The following is a 19,661-nucleotide window of genomic DNA, read 5'->3' on the forward strand; positions in this document are numbered from 1 at the left end:
ACACAAAAATAAATGTTTTCAAGTCTTTCTCTTGCAAAATAGACACTGTGCCTAGTTAGTAAATAGCTTTTTAAGAATTCTTTTAAGGAACAACAAAGTGCACATTTTTGGGAAGAGGATCTCACAAGTTTGCCAGTCAGGAGTGCTTGATTTTTGTCCCCTTTGTTGACTTTGTTTTTACTTAGTGCTTCACTCCACTTTCATCCCCTTTTACTTTCCTTACTTTCCAGTTAGGTTTAGTCACTAAAAGCAGCTTCAATAAGTTCTGGAAAAGTTTGGAGTTGGATTAAAACTTGCCCCTTTACTGCATTATGCACTGTTGGTCATGAATGAAGTGCAGGTGTTAAAACAAAGACATATACAACATTGTGTTCACATAAATATAACACCACATCTGAACAATGAATGTTGCTTGACTGAGATATAAAACAATGGTCTTCCCTTTCATTTGGACTGTTTGCAAGGTCACTCTACCTTTTTCTCCAGCTGCACTGCAATCTAATTGTGCTTGTCTCTGAACCTTGCAGAGATACACCCAAGAGGCTGACTCCTTAGGGACTTTGAGGGAGGGACAGGAGGTACAGAGGAAGGCAGAAAGTGGGACTGCTTTAGAAGCAACAAAGAAAGACAAAAAGGCAGGAAAGGGGTTGTGTTGAAAGGAAAGAGCTTTAGCAAGGAGCTACAAAGCTTATGGGAATATAGAAATATAAAAAAAGAAGAGGAAATGATGATAAGGGCATGTGGAATTGTTGACTCTGTATATTTTTGTAGTTTGGTGTGTTACTTATATGTTTTCTGTGTCTCTGTGCACTGCATGCAAGGTTCCATGAGCTTCATCTAATTAAGTTCCACTTGATATATCCTGCAAGCAGACGGACTCTGCCCGGTCCTTTGGAGGAGGCCAAGTGGGATGACGGGGGAGGGGGACATTCTTGATTTCAAAAAGGAAAAGGCCCTTAGTTGGAAGCTGGAAAGCATATAATTGCTTCAGCCAGACAGAAAAAAGGAACGAGAGACAGAAAGGAAAGAGAAGAGAAGGAGCGATAAAGAGATAAAGAGGGAGAAGGAGAGGAATTAAAGAGAAAAGGGGAGATCTAGTGTATTTATTGAACTGGTGAGGGCAAAGTGTTTCTGATGGCGAGAGAAAAGTGAGATGGGAGTCGCGAGATAGAGACAGATAGAAAAACAAAGGGAAATAAGACAGAAGGGAAAAGGAGCCAAGTCAAAGACAATAGGAGCCCGACGAAAGCCAGCGAGCTTGTTCTATTACCAGGTCCTCTCTAACGGGAGGGGAGGCTAGACTGGAACAAATGGACTGTAATTGCACACAATCTGTCCTCAGAGCTCAATCACTTGGCACTGTAGGGACCATTGGTGAAACACTTCTCTCACACTAATCTAATAACCTTCTCCCTCAACCTCCCTTCACCATGGAGATGTTACCTTTCACCTTCAACACAGACGTTACGCTGACCGAGAAGTGTGAAGTTAATGTGATCACTGGTCACCATAAGCTGCCTGCATAATCAGCCTTGCGCAGATTTGCATGCAATACTAATTATAGCTTACAAAATCAAGCTGTTTGCTGACTCTATAATTCACCTCTACCAAGCTCTTTTTCCAGACAGACTTTTTTAAATAATCGCATTGCTCTAATTGTCTGTTTTGTTTCATAATTAACCCAGTGGATAATGAACACTGCACGTATTTACATGCAATTTATCAATCAAAACATCTTCTGAAAACTCAGGGGAGTTGTTTTTCTGTCTAGAAATCACCTCCTACACCATATTTTTACACACACGTTTTATTTATACATTACTGTCTCTCAGGTACCCCACATTTGCCTTTTTCCTTGATTGTCCTTGTTTTTGTCTTTTATTAACACTATTGTTTTTAAGGCACTTCAGTTATATATATATATATATATATATATATATATATATATATAATCGTTGAAAACAAATTCCAGCCTTAAGTCTGTGTGTTGTTGAAAATAAACACTTTTAAAAAAATGTAAAATTTAAAAAACTTGTCTTTGAAAAAAAAAAGTTAAGGTTTCAAGTTTTTTAATTTCAAGTTTTTAAAACTTGATATTATTTTTTTAATTATTAAAAAAATTGGATATCACTCTGTTTAGACACTTCTATACAAAAATATGCACGTCAAATGGAAAAACTTTTATTATAAAAACTATTTAAAATTGGAATATCAGGACGTCACCATCAAACTCTCTTAGTAGGTCAATAAATTTGTAGCATTGGCTGACAACAAAAACATGTAATTTGTAAAGACATTTAAAGTCATTTCAACAAATTATACAAGTTTCATGTGGCACTTCACATAAACCTTTCCCTCTTTATGAACAGTTAAATTTCAGTTGCCATTTGTGAAACAGCCACTTTCAACACATAGCAGTCACTTTAAGTTTACCTGTAGCTCTGAAGGAAGAACTTCATTTAGCATTTAATATTTTAGCATTTAGCTAACTACCAAATAATGAGTATAGTTACTTGATACTTGTAGGGTTTGGTTAGTAAAACAGAAACAACACGCACTATTTTGTCCCACCTCTATGAAAAAAATAGCAATTGAGTTAGCATTTAGCTTATCGATGAACTGTAATTAAATTCAAATAAATTCATCAAATCTGTGCAATACTATTTGTTTCTCACTAAGAATAACATCAAGCAAAACAAGATGCAGCTATAATTTTTTTTTAAGTATACCAATATTGGAAAAGAAGAAAATGTCATATTTGCCTTTCACAGTGTTTTCACAGTTGCACCAGCATATCTGTTACTGTTTCCAGAACCAGAGTGAAACAGACAGTCAATCTGCATGTCTGTTTCTCTGCCATTCATATGACAAAAAAACCCCCAACGTCATCTACGCAAGATGCGGTGTGTGGCTTGACATGCATTGAAGGGTGATTTAAAATATTGTTGTAACCGGAGAGAGTCAACTGGTACCACAGCAGATCCCAGTGCAAGATGGTCTCTAGTTTAGATTTCAATTTAATTTAATTTCCTGCGTGGTTCAATATCATTTATTACAAATGATATTATCAGCATTTTGAGCGGACTTTCTTGGTGTTAATCTTCCTGCCTGCTGTGCATCACTGTCAGTTCCTTGCTGGGTGAGGGTTGATATGTACGCGCACATCCATCTGTCCCGTTTTTGACTGTGAACGTGCATGCGAACATAATTTGTGTTTGCTTTTCTGTGTCTGCACCTCTGTGTGTATGTGTGCAAACCTCCTATTATGCGCCTGCACATGTTAACATGAGTGTGTTTTTGATTTTATGTGTATGTAGGCATGTTTGAGCGATACAGGTACATCCAGAGTACAGTCTGTCTGCATCTGTTTATGTTGTTTCTGCATCTGTCTGTTTTCTGCTTTTCAATTGTCATTTCTTTCTGTCTACTAGGCGAAAAGGTCTGAGGAGCATCTCCTTGCACGGAGCCCAGGTACTCAGGACATTAGAAGCAGTGAACCAGTGAAGTCCACTCATGCGTGCTCACTACAGAGACAAACATGCATAGCGCTCCAATAACAATCTATTGAAAATCCCTTGATGTTGTTTTCTTTGAAGGGCTGAGCAGAGTCGTCTCTTTGGACCAAATCTGTCTTTCTGCATCAAATATGCACAATTTTTTTGCTTGGGCTAAGAGACTTTAGTTATATTCTGTGTCTTTACAGAACATTTTTGTATAGTGAGAAAACAGCTTTTTTAGCAATGTAATCCAGGAACAACGGAAACAAGTGACATGGGGGTTTCTCCGTTTCTAGAATATAAAAATGGATCTAGTCTCTTCAGATATGAATTCATTCTATAGTCAGGGACAACTTTTTATTAAGGACCTATTCCCAAAATCAATATCTACTGGAAGATTCAGCAATTTGCATTAAAAGATGTATACAGAACACCTTTCATATCAAAAAAGATAAAAAGCAGCGCAAGAATTGTCTTATACAGTACCAAACATTACTTGAAACATGTCACATGTTTGTGAAAAAGTGAATCCCAGTAAGTTAGGTGGCAAACTGAAGCAAGTTAATAAGGTATTTTAGATTCACACAAACTAGTGTTAAATTTAAACCCAACATAAAGCAACTTAAGGTTATTTCCACCACGTGCCCCAGAGCGCCTTCAGTGTACCCTGGGTTTAATTCTTCTGGTCTTAATTCTCTACTGCAGGGAAGACACACTGATCTTCCAGAAGACTGTTTTAATTATAGTGAAATAAAGCCAATCCAAATGATCCCATAGGTGTTCTGCTGCAAAAAGTCATACCACATATCATATTGATATTGGCCAACCCTATGGATTGAGGTATGGTCATCCAGGGAAAGACAGAAATGTTCCATTAATGCCAGCAAAATGCTGTCAACAGCAGAACAATCAACAGATCTGCTTTCCCTTTGTCACTAGGGATGGGAATTCATCAGAGTTGGGTGATTCAGAATCCATTATCGATATTAGTTATCAGGATTAGATTCATGCAAATTAACTGTATGCTATGTGGTCACATTTTTATGTTTATATGTTTGAGGTATTTCTACTCTTTGTGAAAGTAATGTGTTACACAAATTACACAGAAGTCTTTAAAGTAATGCAGTATGGTACATTAAAAATGATTTGAAGCACATTGTGTCATAATTAACAATATAAACCTATAGGCTACAGTCCCACACATCAACACTAATCTCTGTTCTAATGAGGCACACATATGATCTTTCTCCTAATATTTAGGTATGAACACAAAGCAAAGATGAAAACCAGCACAAGGAGACTTTAAAGCAGTCACTATGCTGATTCTACTTTAGAAACATGAACAGGCTGCAGCCTGACTGCTCATCCCTGTGTCACCTGTTGACGTTAAGGGTCTGCCTGCTGGGCCGCATTCACTCAGCTTTAACGTAACTCCGGGTTCTTGGCTAGCTTAGCATTAGCATGCTGCCTGTGCAGATCCTTGCAAAGAGCCGACACTGTGTCAGCAGCATGATGCAGTTTTTTTTGTCTTGGATGCAGGTTCTACTTGACCATCGCGTTCTTGTCCTTTAGTGCAATAAAAATAAGTAATAAGTAATGTACATATCCATGCTGCAGGCTGTATTTTCCTCCTCTGGCATATGAAGTGAAATCAACTGATTGTAGCTCAAGTGCAGGTGGAACCAATAACCAGGATAAATGAGCAAGCAGAATAATTCCTATGAACTGAACAAGGAGGAATTACCAGGAACTACTAGTTGAACTACTTGATTCCCATCGTTGTGTGACACAACTTTTACACAGTTGAAAACTGCTGAATAAACTACCGGTCAAAAATTTAAGAACACCCTGATTTTTTACATGTTTTTTTAATTGAAAATTATGCAGTTTAATGTCTAATTACACTCTGAAATGAAAGCATAGTATAAATAAGCAATTGGAGTTAAGAAAATAAATGTATTCTAGACTTCTAAGCTGAACACAGTGGCTGAAGCACTAAACTATAAGCAAATGTATTGTGCATAATGTGCAAATAAACCCTTGTTTTTCTTTTGTGAAAAGCTCACTCGGGCACTTCATGATTTTTTCATCCAACACTAACGATGGCATGCTTGAAGCTACGAGGTCATGTGTGATGTGTTGCTCCACTTTCATCACTTCATCATCATGTTAAAGACTCTACTGTAGCCAAAGCTAATAATAGCATATGTGAATTTTTGAGGACATATTAAAGTTTTACAACTGTGCTATAGATTCCTTTTCAGCAGTATTTATTAGGATAGTTCCCCAAACACCGCTACTCTAGCAGCCTGATCATCAAAACCACAAACATGCCAAGTACATGCACAAAACAATTGTGAGTCTTGTTGCGTGTGAATACAGACTAATTACAGAGAGACATGATTTCTTTTCATCCCAAAGTATCTTCACATTGATTTGCGATATCTGAGTAGTCTCTCTTCTCTCTGAAGGTAGGCGTGCGGATGAATCTCAGTCGCAGTGCAGGTCTCAGATGGAATGCTGATTAGAGACACTAATCTGTAATGAGGAATATTCATGTGTCTGTAAGTGATCGCAGGAGCGAAGCAGAGCTGCTGCTACAGGTACAAGTGAACAGCAAGGCAGCCATTGTTTTTGTGGTTACTGGTAGAAGCGTACTCATTAGGATTCAGCGAGTTGCCGAGTACAGATGTCTGTGCACGTTGTGTGGAGATTGAAGACTCCTGACTGTCAAATTAACTCCTACTAAATAATGTTTGGATTATTGCTTTGCAGGCGTACGAGTATTTTTTAACAGTCATGCATTAGTTTAGCTAAGCAGGCAGAATTATTTTAGCTGTTAAGAAAGCACACTGGGACTGAGGGGGCTTTTGAAGAGTAGCTTTTTTGTAATAAATGACGTTTATATATAAAATTGTTTTAGGAAATTATGTTTTTCCACTCAGAAAAAGGAGAAAAGTATGAACACACAAACACTGTCGTTCAGAATAAAGCTCATTGCTGCATCACCCAGGATGTGAGTTTCGAGGCGGATGTGTGATTTAGCGTGCTTGCTGTACAGTGTTTGTAAAAATGGGGCACCAAAGGAGCTGCAAGTATAAAAGAAACTCAATATAATGTATATTCACAAAAAATCTGAATCAACGTTGCACACTCTTGACTTTGTTAGGAAAGTGGAAGAGGAAATTTGACAGCTGCCCTGAAGTCAAAGTTGGGTTGAAAGTTAATGATCTCAAATGCGAACACAATACATCACGGTACCTTTGTTATCGAGTGTTTTTCTTTGAAACAAAGGCACACAAGTTAAATGTGAGACAATTTTTTCATGCTTTACAAATGTCAAAAGAATTATTAGGTAGTTACATATTTAATATGTAACTATAAATGCACCTTGCCGTAACATTTCTCACGTTATTCTGCTGTATGAGTAGCAAATTACCAAATAAAAAAGTGAAACAACAGTCTTGAGGTTTTTAAAAGTATTTAGCGTGGTTGCTGAACTGCTTCTTTCACAGGTGCCTGCAGGAAGGGAGCATTCTCACATACTTGGGGGCGTGGGGTTTTCTCTTTGGCTTGTGCTAAAGGCTGGCCATTTCTGCAATGGTCAGCCTCTAGTGGTCTTCTATGGCTCTTGTCCTTTGGCCTCCCTCTTCCTTCTGCTGGAGTGGGCACACAATTGTCATTGGGACACGTGGCCTCAGGTCTACTGTAGTCTTGGGAAGGGTGCGGACAGCTCCGATCACACACACAGCAATAGCGTGTGTCTATTTGCTTTTTTTGACATTTTTTTTTGCTTTTTGACTGCCTTTTATTACAGATTTTGCAGTTGGTCGACTATTCTGCTCATTTAGATGCAGCAAATCTTAGAACTTGGAATGTTTTTTTTTTTTAATTCTCACTTTCTTCTCCTTTCTTCTTACATGTCTACGGAAGAGGATTAGGGCCACTGGGGGGAAAAAAAAGAATTCTGACTTTAATCTCAGAATTCTGACTTTATTCTCAGAATTCTGAGATTAAAGTCAGAATTCTGACTTTTTTCTCAGAATTCTGACTTTATCTCAGAATTCTGACTTTATTCTCAGAATTTTGAGGTGGGCACCTGCAGGCTTCCAGCTTCAGTGACAGCGATGTGTCCAGTTTGGCAGGTGGAGAACTAATTCACTAAATATGGTGGATATAAGTGACTTTTTGCGTGGCCGAGGGGTCCCCGAAGATGCTATTTTATTAATGGAAGAGCAGAAGGTGAGTAACAAAAAAGAGAAATAGTTTGGTGTCTCCTATTTTTACAGGAAAACAGTTACGGTACAGTTACGGTTAGCTGTTAGCATGCTTGTTAGCTTATAATGTTATATAGGAATGAACGTGTTTCACGATGTTACAGTATACTAGGTGAATTGACGTTTTAACTGTTGTTGATCGCAGGATCATCCCAGATGGGTTCGTTGCATTTTATTTTATTGTTCTACTATTTCAGAGTTTTTCAAGGCAGTTAAGCGGAGCTGTGTTACAGATGCTAGCCGCCTGCCAATATCACTGATATATTTGATGTGTACAAGTAAGTTACACTTAGTACAGCGGAGGAGAGAAGCTGTAATGAATGTTTATGCGGATATTTCACTCAGAAAAATGGGTGGCGTTCATACACAGCCACCGACACAGCCCCGGTTGTTGTTCTGACGGTGGCCGACTGACGATCCCCTCACAACATGTTAGCTAACACAAACTAATGTAGTGCATGTAACTGTGTATACGTTAGTGGTACAGTGTCGGAAGAAATGAGCAAACTGTTTATAATGTCAGAATGACATCATCTTTCTCCTATATATAAAAGTGCTGGCTGAGGAGCGCTGCCGGGTTGAACTTTGACCTCGGAGTGACGTGACGTTTGTTCGCACAACCAATAGAAGTGCAGAAAGTCGCAAATCAGGCATATTGTTCGCATAAACACAAAAATAAATAAATCAATAACGAAATAATCCCGATATTGTGCCAAAGAGTGATTTACAATGTTACTTTGTGTTCTATGTGTAATACCTTTGTTTAAATGACTAAATGGACTGTGTATTTATGACTGTGCGTTATAGTCTTACATACATAAGTAACATTCATATGTACAGATAAAAATGTACAGAGCTATGTACACAAGCGTGTACACAAAAGTCTACTGCTGATCGAGCTGCTCAGTGGTCGTACAGTCTCATGCAGAGAGCGTGGAGGTGTTGTCCATGGTGGATGTTAGCTTAGACAACATCCTCTCCTCCCCAGTCTGCTCAGTGGACTTTAGCAGACCGCTAAAGCTGGCCCTCCCGACCACTTTGTTAAGTTTCCCCCTGTCCCTCTCTGCCATTCCACCACTCCAGCAGACCACAACATAAAAGACAGCAGACGCCACCACAGTGTCGTACAACATCCTTAGAAGACGTACTACCTACATCATAACCAATCAAGTCCTGCTTTTTTTTAAATACAGAAGAGGATTTATTATTTACTGAAAGGCTATGCCTTAGTTTGCTTCTTTCATTATTGTGTTTCGCCCTGCATAAAATAGATAGCTTTTCTGATAACTACAGTCAGTACTCTCCTACTGGCATTAGCGCTGACCTAAGAGGCTTAACTGTAATATTGTTTTGCAGTGTAAATGTTGCAGAAAATGACTGTCTTTTCTTTCTTCCTGTGTGCAGATTGACTGTGACGTCATAGTGCTGATGGATGACGCAACTTTGGCAAACTATATTCCCTCGTACGGAGACCGAATTGCCCTCTTCAATTTCTGCAAAAGCAAGCAACCACTGTCAAAAAGAAAACTAGGACTTCTGCAAAAAGAGAGAATATTCACAAAAAATCTGAATCAGCGTTGCACACTCTTGATTTTGTTAGTGGAAATTTGACAGCTGCTCTGAAGTCAACGTTGGGTTGAAAGTTAATGATCTCAAATGTGAACACGATACATCACGGTACCTTTGGTATCGAGTGTTTTTCTTTGAAACAAAGGCACACAAGTTAAATGTGAAACAATTTTTTACGTGCTTTACAAATGTCAAAAGAATTATTAGGTAGTTACATATTTAATATGTAACTATAAATGCACCTTGCCGTAACATTTCTCACGTTATTCTGCTGTATGAGTAGCAAATTACCAAATAAAAAAGTGAAACAACAGTCTTGAGGTTTTTAAAAGTATTTAGCGTGGTTGCTGAACTGCTTCTTTCACAGGTGCCTGCAGGAAGGGAGCATTCTCACATACTTGGGGGCGTGGGGTTTTCTCTTTGGCTTGTGCTAAAGGCTGGCCATTTCTGCAATGGTCAGCCTCTAGTGGTCTTCTATGGCTCTTGTCCTTTGGCCTCCCTCTTCCTTCTGCTGGAGTGGGCACACAATTGTCATTGGGACACGTGGCCTCAGGTCTACTGTAGTCTTGGGAAGGGTGCGGACAGCTCCGATCACACACACAGCAATAGCGTGTGTCTATTTGCTTTTTTTGACATTTTTTTTTGCTTTTTGACTGCCTTTTATTACAGATTTTGCAGTTGGTCGACTATTCTGCTCATTTAGATGCAGCAAATCTTAGAACTTGGAATGTTTTTTTTTTTTAATTCTCAACTTTCTTCTCCTTTCTTCTTACATGTCTACGGAAGAGGATTAGGGCCACTGGAGGGAAAAAAAAGAATTCTGACTTTAATCTCAGAATTTCTGACTTTTTTCTCAGAATTCTGACTATTAACGTCAGAATTCTGACTTTTTTCTCAGAATTCTGACTTTATTCAGATTCTGCTCTAGAATTCTGACTTTATTCTCAGAATTTTGAGGTGGGCACCTGCAGGCTTCCAGCTTCGTGACAGCGATGTGTCCAGTTTGGCAGGTGGAGAACTAATTCACTAAATATGGTGGATATAAGTGACTTTTTGCGTGGCCGAGGGGTCCCCGAAGATGCTATTTTATTAATGGAAGAGCAGAAGGTGAGTAACAAAAAGAGAATAGTTTGGTGTCTCCTATTTTTACAGGAAAACAGTTACGGTACAGTTACGGTTAGCTGTTAGCATGCTTGTTAGCTTATAATGTTATATAGGAATGAACGTGTTTCACGATGTTACAGTATACTAGGTGAATTGACGTTTTAACTGTTGTTGATCGCAGGATCATCCCAGATGGGTTCGTTGCATTTTATTTTATTGTTCTACTATTTCAGAGTTTTTCAAGGCAGTTAAGCGGAGCTGTGTTACAGATGCTAGCCGCCTGCCAATATCACTGATATATTTGATGTGTACAAGTAAGTTACACTTAGTACAGCGGAGGAGAGAAGCTGTAATGAATGTTTATGCGGATATTTCACTCAGAAAAATGGGTGGCGTTCATACACAGCCACCGACACAGCCCCGGTTGTTGTTCTGACGGTGGCCGACTGACGATCCCCTCACAACATGTTAGCTAACACAAACTAATGTAGTGCATGTAACTGTGTATACGTTAGTGGTACAGTGTCGGAAGAAATGAGCAAACTGTTTATAATGTCAGAATGACATCATCTTTCTCCTATATATAAAAGTGCTGGCTGAGGAGGCGCTGCCGGGTTGAACTTTGACCTCGGAGTGACGTGACGTTTGTTCGCACAACCAATAGAAGTGCAGAAAGTCGCAAATCAGGCATATTGTTCGCATAAACACAAAAATAAATAAATAAATAACGAAATAATCCCGATATTGTGCCAAAGACTGATTTACAATGTTACTTTGTGTTCTATGTGTAATACCTTTGCTTAAATGACTAAATGGACTGTGTATTTATGACTCTGCGTTATAGTCTTACATACATAAGTAACATTCATATGTACAGATAAAAATGTACAGAGATATGTACACAAGCGTGTACACAAAAGTCTACTGCTGATCGAGCTGCTCAGTGGTCGTACAGTCTCATGCAGAGAGCGTGGAGGTGTTGTCCATGGTGGATGTTAGCTTAGACAACATCCTCTCCTCCCCAGTCTGCTCAGTGGACTTTAGCAGACCGCTAAAGCTGGCCCTCCCGACCAGTTTGTTAAGTTTCCCCCTGTCCCTCTCTGCCATTCCACCACTCCAGCAGACCACAACATAAAAGACAGCAGACGCCACCACAGTGTCGTAGAACATCCTTAGAAGACGTACTACCTACATCATAACCAATCAAGTCCGCTTTTTTTTAAATACAGAAGAGGATTTATTATTTACTGAAAGGCTATGCCTTAGTTTGCTTCTTTCATTATTGTGTTTCGCCCTGCATAAAATAGATAGCTTTTCTGATAACTACAGTCAATACTCTCCTACTGGCATTAGCAGTGACCTAAGAGGCTTAACTGTAATATTGCTTTGCAGTGTAAATGTTGCAGAAAATGACTGTCTTTTCTTTCTTCCTGTGTGCAGATTGACTGTGACGTCATAGCGCTGATGGATGACGCAACTTTGGCAAACTACATTCCCTCGTACGGAGACCGAATTGCCGTCTTCAATTTCTGCAAAAGCAAGCAACCACTGTCAAAAAGAAAACTAGGACTTCTGCAAAAAGTTCACCTCTCAAAGTGAGAGAAACAGTGGCTGACATGTCAGATTTGGATGACTTAATAAGACTGTATTTCAGACTTTCTTTCAGTAACAAAGAAATACTTTCAATTTTAGCACATAGTCATCAGACAATTATAAGTGTTCGAACTCTAAAGAGAATTTGTAAAAGACTTGGGCTTTTTAGAAGGAAGAATCAATCAAACTTGGAGGAAGTGCTAGCCTTTGTCCAACAAGAGATCATGACAAATGGACAGATGCAAGGTTATCGTTGGCTACATCTACGTGCAATTCAACATGGATTTGTGGTGTCACAAGATACTGTAAGATGCATAATCAAATTGCTTGACCCTCAAGGTGTGGAACTGAGACGAGCTCGACGGTTGAGAAGACGACAGTACAGCTGCAGAGGGCCAAATGCTCTCTGGCACATGGATGGCTATGACAAGTTGAAACCATATGGTATTGCTATCAGTGGCTGCATAGATGGTTTTAGCCGCTATGTTTTATGGATGGAGGCTTATACTACAAACAGTGACCCTAAATTGATTGCAAGTTATTTTCTGAAAACAGTTTCATGCATCAGCGGATGTCCAGAAAGGTTACGTGCTGACCGAGGTACCGAAAATGGTTGTGTCGAACAAATGCAGATGTTTTTACGGAGAAACCACACAGACAGTTTTGCAGGTGAGAAAAGTTTCCTTTACGGAAGAAGTACGGCCAACCAACGTATAGAAGGATGGTGGGCTACCCTACGCAAACAGAGTGCACAATTTTGGATGAACTTATTTCAAACTTTTCAGGATGATGGCCACTTCACAGGGGATTTTTTGGACAAAAGTCTTATCCAATTCTGCTTTCTCAATCTTATTCAGGTAAAAGCATGTGCTCATGCTATGTAATGTCTTAGCTGCATAAATAGAAAATATAAATATGGTTAGAACATTTTTTTTCTTTAAATTAAATATGAATTTTATTTCCATTTTAATATGTCTTGATGCATGCTCAATCAGCCAGGTAAGGAATGTTTTTTGACAGAACATTTCTCACACTGAAAACGCTACATCCAGATGAACAGAATCAACTTTTTGGGATTCCATTTTAATACTTTGATGGAATTGTATTCATGTTATCAGTGGAAGTAACTGCACCTTTCTCAGCACAGGTGCATGGAGCATTTTTTTTTTTTTATTGCCACATGGTTTAAATTACTATGGAGTCTGTTACCTAGTGGTCCTTTGGGCACGGTTTCAGAAAGCAATCCTATCATTTGGTTAATTCTCTATTGAAAATATATTGTAGAATCATTGCACACTGAGTATAAAGTGTTGGGCTATCTATTCAACAGCAGAATCATGCAGCACCATTCTGTGTCCATGTGCTGTTTAGTGAAAGTGCTCTTTTGTTGTTGCTGCTTGGTTTTACATTAATTAGAGGTCAGTTTCTATGTCTGTTGATTAATGAGTTAATAAGCCTCAACTTTGGCTAAATCTACTGGTACATGGTCTGTTTCATATACCAGGACTTATGTGTTGTATCACTGAACACAGGCTATGGTAGTGCAGTCGAGCATAGAACTATAGTGCACACAGTGGATAGACTGAAGCCTATTTCTATGGAGGATATCACTTTGTGTATGGAAGAGTGTAGCCCAAAAGGTCAACACCCCTGTGATGAAACAGTCTTTGAACTGTGTTGTCTGCTTATGGTAGAAAATGAATGGGATGCCCCAGGAGATCCACTTGGTGCTGCGGATCTGTACATTAGGTTAAGAGAAGAAATACTGCAAAGTATTTAAGGAACTTCAGTGTGTAAATGTACAAATAAATACAAAATATTTCTCTTTATCTTGATAACGTGATTTGATAGTAGGTGCCATGTCTTACAGGTACCTTTTATGCAGGTATTTCTGCACTGCATTAAATGAAAAATGTTTTTCTACATTCACACTACCGTTAATATTATTAAAAAGCTGAATATTGTGATATTATCAATCAGTTATGAAACACATGTCAATCCTTTTAAAAGGCCATACATTAAACTGCATTTACAAATGTTATATTTTTGATTGAATCATAAGTGGTGTAAACCTGCCTACCAGTAAATTGCAATATAAATTTCTGTGTTTTGTTGCCAGACATGTGCATAGTATATAAAATATAAACTGACCAGCTCCCTGCTCATTGTTTTCTGTATCAACCTTTACTCTTAATATTCATGGCTGGAAACCCAGGCACCAGCATATGATATGCTAAGTGCCCGGGTTATCTGTGGTATGTTTCAGCAAACCATAGTAGCATTAACAATTCTAGGTCTTGACAACAGCATGTTTCTATAAACGTATCATTGTTAATATTTAAAGTCGTTATGCCTTTTGGGGAGCTTTTAGTGCAATTATATTAAAGCAAAGCTATTATAATCATTTACCCATATGAAGATCCATCACTTAATTATTAATGTATTTCACTTCTGTTAGTTGTAAGATATTTTAGCTGGTTTTCATGTAAAATGACCATGAATCATTGCTATACTGATTCAGTGTTAGCTGTTGTATACAAGGCTCCTTCATGATATGAATCCTAAAATTATAAGAAACATACCAAAAATATTTTGACTTTTATTTGTAGTATCCCACAACAATGCAACAAAACAGTTCCTGCAAGTGGAACCAAGTTATTGTCCCATTAAGTGCAACATGTTTTACATTTATATTTGTGTATCTTTATGAAATGTTTGAAATTAAAAATAAATGGTATTCTTCCATGTTACTGAGCTCATGTGTGGCAGTCTCTTGAATTCTGGCATGTTCAAATAGATAGGAGCTTGATGAACATATTCAAAACAACAATACAAATGTACTGTGTACAGTAACATTTTATTGGAAAAAGTTTACAAGAAACCTGTTCTTGCCAATGCCAATAACATGGCTAAAACTCATAACCGTATAAGCTGCCCTGTAACAAGAATGACTCAACTTTTAAAACAAACTTATAGATCTCATACAGTCTTGTTATGCATCAGTATACATCAGTGACTTACTGTAAAGACCATGAACATTGGCTATTGTGGTATCACATATTCCTTCAGTGTCATCTATGGTATAGAAATAAAAACAAGTGTGAATGACTGAGAACATACATGCATACAAATAAAAATGCATAATTTCTGGCAGTAACAAGACATTTTTTCAGGTGTTAAGATTAATACTATATCTGAGAACATGACAATTTGGCATTACAAAAGGATGCCTGAATAATCACAGTACTTGACCACTGCACTGAAGTGTACAGTGTTTATTTATGATCTCAGTAATCAATAACCTCTTCAAAACAGACTGAATCCTTTAAGCAGCTTGAATCAATTTGATGGATGAATAACAGGTATGCTTAGAAACAATATGACATTAAGAAAATACTGGAATTTTAAAAAATATTTTCACCAACTTTATATGGAACCTTTGTAATCAACAACAAATGCCAAACTTTGATACCTTAACCTACCTTAACTAAAAATTGCATATACTGTAAAGCAAAATGTTTTCAGACATGACAAATGCTAAAGTATAAAATTGTACTTATTCCTTTTACAATACAGTGTCGCATAACAGCATTACTTTTACGTTATAACTATGTTCAGTTTTAGCCCTGACCTAATAAGAAAATACCATCTGAATGAATTAGTCTTTCTACTAATTACTTACAAAAGTATTTGACTGTGCTGAGCTCTCACACCACACATGGTGCATTAAAGAACGTTTAAGAGCAGTTTAATTAAGTTTATAGATCTTAAGTAATCTTTCTTCATGCTTTTGCTGAAGGTTTCTGTCTTACAGCTGGAAAGCTTGGATTTGGTGAAGACAGCTCTGGATATGGTAGTAAACAGTGTACCTGTTCGTTTTGTTTTGTGACTGTATTATGTAAAACTCAAAATGATAAAAGAAAATGAAATATTAGCCAAAACTAGACTTCTAACAGAGATGAGAAACTTCTCTCTAATTAAAAAAAGTATACTGTATAAGTTCAAAATACATAAAAATACATATTCCTAACATCTCTTTACAGTTATGCTCTAGTGTGCATGAGCAGTTCAAATGTAGCGCATTGCTGTGAGAGTCTAAACAATGTCCATCACCCAGACATTACTTTCAAGAACTGCATTAAATTCAGAACGAAAATCTGGGAAGTTTTCATAGCTGTTAGCTAGCTGCAGAACATTCCCACACGTGCGTCCGACTGGTCTTCTTGTAAACTCTGTCATATCTTGAAATTCCACATAAATACTGTTTGTTACTATAAGGTCAGATCCGGTGCAGAAACGCATAAATTTCTGAAGTTTAATGTTATCCAGCTCTCTGATGAATCTTTTGAGATGATTTTTCACTTCTTTTTGTTGTGGAGTCAAATCCACAGCAAATTTCAGCAGCTGGCACACTTTTTTTGAAGTTGGTTGCAGTTCAGAGAATAACTTGGTCAGTCCCTCCGGACTGAGGGAGATATGGGGGTCGATGATCTCCCGCCAGCAGTCAATAACAAACATTGGTTTTTGGACAAGCTCTTTGTGTGCTATTTCATCAAGGATTGTAGGAAGAGTCTCAGCAGTGATTCTTTTTCTACAGCCATAACTGTCAAGAATTTCCACAAGATCATCCAAGTCAACTGCAGAGAAATCTTTTACTGCTTCCATCAAAACATCACATTCTTGGCTGCTGACAAACTGTAGAAAGTGTGCTTTAAGATCACTGTAAACACCACTGAAAAGCACTTGTTCCAGAAAAGGGATTGCAAGTTTATTTGGAAAATACTGACATTCTTGGTAACCTTTCAGGAGTATTCGCCCAACTGCCTTCCATTTTTCAGCAGGAAAATCATGGCGAATGAATGGCACTTTAACGGTTGCACCTAGGGTGCATCGCTCATAAAATTCATGCCAGAAGCATGTGAGTACATCTCTTAGTATTCCTGATCCAGTGCCTGGTTCTTCTGTGTTGTCTGGAAGTATGCGCTTCACATTCAGTGTTTTGGTCAAAATCTCCTCATCAGAGAAAGCAGTAATCATGTCATGTAAAGTGTCAGTATGACGTATGGTGATTGTTATTATGTTCTCTGAATTAGGTGGACTGAGGGGTACAAGAAAACCCTCATAGACTAATGTGTCTTCTGTATCTTCTTCAGCATCAAAAATTGGACCAAAAGTAATTTCTGGATCATCTAAAATTTCTGAACCAGCGATGACTTCATCAAAATTACCCCTGACTTCCCCCACTTGCAATGGATTAATATCACTGCCACTGCTTTCTGAGACAAACACCACTTCAGATGTCTCGCTGGCATCTTCTTCAGGATCTTTTGGTTTTGTTGCAATGTAGAAGCGTAACATTGTCAGTCTCGCTGCCTCATACATATTGCCAATAGACTGGCAGGTATCATCAGTAAGGTGGTTCTGTTTAAAGTCCCAAACCTCAAACTCAAAATCTGTTTCACATCCCTTAGGAGATATGCCATTAGGAAAAAAAAGTTTCTTTCCTTCCTGAAGAATATCTTTTAATCCAGCATCAGTGGCCATTTGAATTTTTCTAGTGCCACCTCCCTGCTTCGCTCTCACCTGTTTGGCTATTTTTCCATCACAATGTATCCATCCTATCTCAACATTGCGTGTTGCTTTTTGCTTCTTTGTCTGTCTTATTCCTGCATCTGTATGTGAAGTGTTCTCCTTTGGACTTTCTTTTCTGGTTTTCATTTTCTCACGAAGTTTTTGCAGAAGTCCTAGTTTTCTTTTTGACAGTGGTTGCTTGCTTTTGCAGAAATTGAAGACGGCAATTCGGTCTCCGTACGAGGGAATGTAGTTTGCCAAAGTTGCGTCATCCATCAGCGCTATGACGTCACAGTCAATCTGCACACAGGAAGAAAGAAAAGACAGTCATTTTCTGCAACATTTACACTGCAAAGCAATATTACAGTTAAGCCTCTTAGGTCACTGCTAATGCCAGTAGGAGAGTATTGACTGTAGTTATCAGAAAAGCTATCTATTTTATGCAGGGCGAAACACAATAATGAAAGAAGCAAACTAAGGCATAGCCTTTCAGTAAATAATAAATCCTCTTCTGTATTTAAAAAAAAGCGGACTTGATTGGTTATGATGTAGGTAGTACGTCTTCTAAGGATGTTCTACGACACTGTGGTGGCGTCTGCTGTCTTTTATGTTGTGGTCTGCTGGAGTGGTGGAATGGCAGAGAGGGACAGGGGGAAACTTAACAAACTGGTCGGGAGGGCCAGCTTTAGCGGTCTGCTAAAGTCCACTGAGCAGACTGGGGAGGAGAGGATGTTGTCTAAGCTAACATCCACCATGGACAACACCTCCACGCTCTCTGCATGAGACTGTACGACCACTGAGCAGCTCGATCAGCAGTAGACTTTTGTGTACACGCTTGTGTACATATCTCTGTACATTTTTATCTGTACATATGAATGTTACTTATGTATGTAAGACTATAACGCAGAGTCATAAATACACAGTCCATTTAGTCATTTAAGCAAAGGTATTACACATAGAACACAAAGTAACATTGTAAATCAGTCTTTGGCACAATATCGGGATTATTTCGTTATTTATTTATTTATTTTTGTGTTTATGCGAACAATATGCCTGATTTGCGACTTTCTGCACTTCTATTGGTTGTGCGAACAAACGTCACGTCACTCCGAGGTCAAAGTTCAACCCGGCAGCGCTCCTCAGCCAGCACTTTTATATATAGGAGAAAGATGATGTCATTCTGACATTATAAACAGTTTGCTCATTTCTTCCGACACTGTACCACTAACGTATACACAGTTACATGCACTACATTAGTTTGTGTTAGCTAACATGTTGTGAGGGGATCGTCAGTCGGCCACCGTCAGAACAACAACCGGGGCTGTGTCGGTGGCTGTGTATGAACGCCACCCATTTTTCTGAGTGAAATATCCGCATAAACATTCATTACAGCTTCTCTCCTCCGCTGTACTAAGTGTAACTTACTTGTACACATCAAATATATCAGTGATATTGGCAGGCGGCTAGCATCTGTAACACAGCTCCGCTTAACTGCCTTGAAAAACTCTGAAATAGTAGAACAATAAAATAAAATGCAACGAACCCATCTGGGATGATCCTGCGATCAACAACAGTTAAAACGTCAATTCACCTAGTATACTGTAACATCGTGAAACACGTTCATTCCTATATAACATTATAAGCTAACAAGCATGCTAACAGCTAACCGTAACTGTACCGTAACTGTTTTCCTGTAAAAATAGGAGACACCAAACTATTTCTCTTTTTTGTTACTCACCTTCTGCTCTTCCATTAATAAAATAGCATCTTCGGGGACCCCTCGGCCACGCAAAAAGTCACTTATATCCACCATATTTAGTGAATTAGTTCTCCACCTGCCAAACTGGACACATCGCTGTCACCGAAGCTGGAAGCCTGCAGGTGCCCACCTCAAAATTCTGAGATTAAAGTCAGAATTCTGAGAATTAAAGTCAGAATTCTGACTTTATTCTCAGAATTCTGAGATTAAAGTCAGAATTCTGACTTTATTCTCAGAATTCTGAGATTAAAGTCAGAATTCTTTTTCTGAGATTAAAGTCAGAATTCTTTT

The 19,661-nt window shown here is 38.4% G+C and overlaps 3 protein-coding genes across 5 annotated transcripts in view; 2 read left to right on the forward strand and 1 right to left on the reverse strand.

Annotated features, from left to right (window-relative positions):
- Positions 1-7,543: 7,543 nt before the first annotated feature.
- Positions 7,544-19,661, forward strand: part of LOC121815026 — a 14,849-nt gene continuing 2,731 nt past the window's right edge. Inside the window, exons 1-2 of the mRNA XM_042223753.1 lie at positions 7,544-7,739; positions 9,179-9,319. The gene's annotated coding sequence lies outside the window, so the exon portion shown is untranslated. The remainder of the gene's footprint in view (positions 7,740-9,178; positions 9,320-19,661) is intronic.
- LOC121815027 lies at positions 10,478-12,897 on the forward strand (the record flags this gene model as incomplete). The annotated part of the gene is given in 2 exon segments (XM_042223754.1): positions 10,478-10,643; positions 11,888-12,897. A coding segment is annotated over 1 exon segment (834 nt), but the record flags the coding sequence as incomplete, so codon positions are not given.
- Positions 15,803-19,509, reverse strand: LOC121815025. Of its 3 annotated transcripts, none has more exons than XM_042223750.1 (2): positions 19,350-19,509; positions 15,803-17,911 (listed from the first exon to the last, which is right to left on the reverse strand). In XM_042223750.1, exons 1-2 carry the CDS (start codon positions 19,422-19,424, stop codon positions 16,136-16,138), a joined length of 1,851 nt encoding a protein of 616 aa, XP_042079684.1. In that variant the 5' UTR covers positions 19,425-19,509; the 3' UTR covers positions 15,803-16,135. The 3 variants fall into 3 exon arrangements, with proteins under 3 accessions (XP_042079684.1, XP_042079685.1, XP_042079686.1); XM_042223751.1 differs by lacking the exon at positions 19,350-19,509 and adding an exon at positions 19,155-19,343; XM_042223752.1 differs by lacking the exon at positions 19,350-19,509 and adding an exon at positions 19,037-19,148.

The sequence above is a fragment of the Haplochromis burtoni genome, unplaced genomic scaffold, assembly GCF_018398535.1.
Source record: "Haplochromis burtoni strain Fernald_Lab_line unplaced genomic scaffold, NCSU_Asbu1 Contig_119, whole genome shotgun sequence".
Lineage (NCBI taxonomy): Eukaryota > Metazoa > Chordata > Actinopteri > Cichliformes > Cichlidae > Haplochromis > Haplochromis burtoni.

Coding starts and splice junctions, on each gene's coding strand:
- LOC121815025 (XM_042223750.1), bottom strand. CDS start 19,424: ATGGTGGATATAAGTGACTTTTTGCGTGGCCGAGGGGTCCCCGAAGAT. Junction 17,912..19,349: donor TATTAATGGAAGAGCAGAAG/GTGAGTAACAAA, acceptor TCCTGTGTGCAG/ATTGACTGTGACGTCATAGC.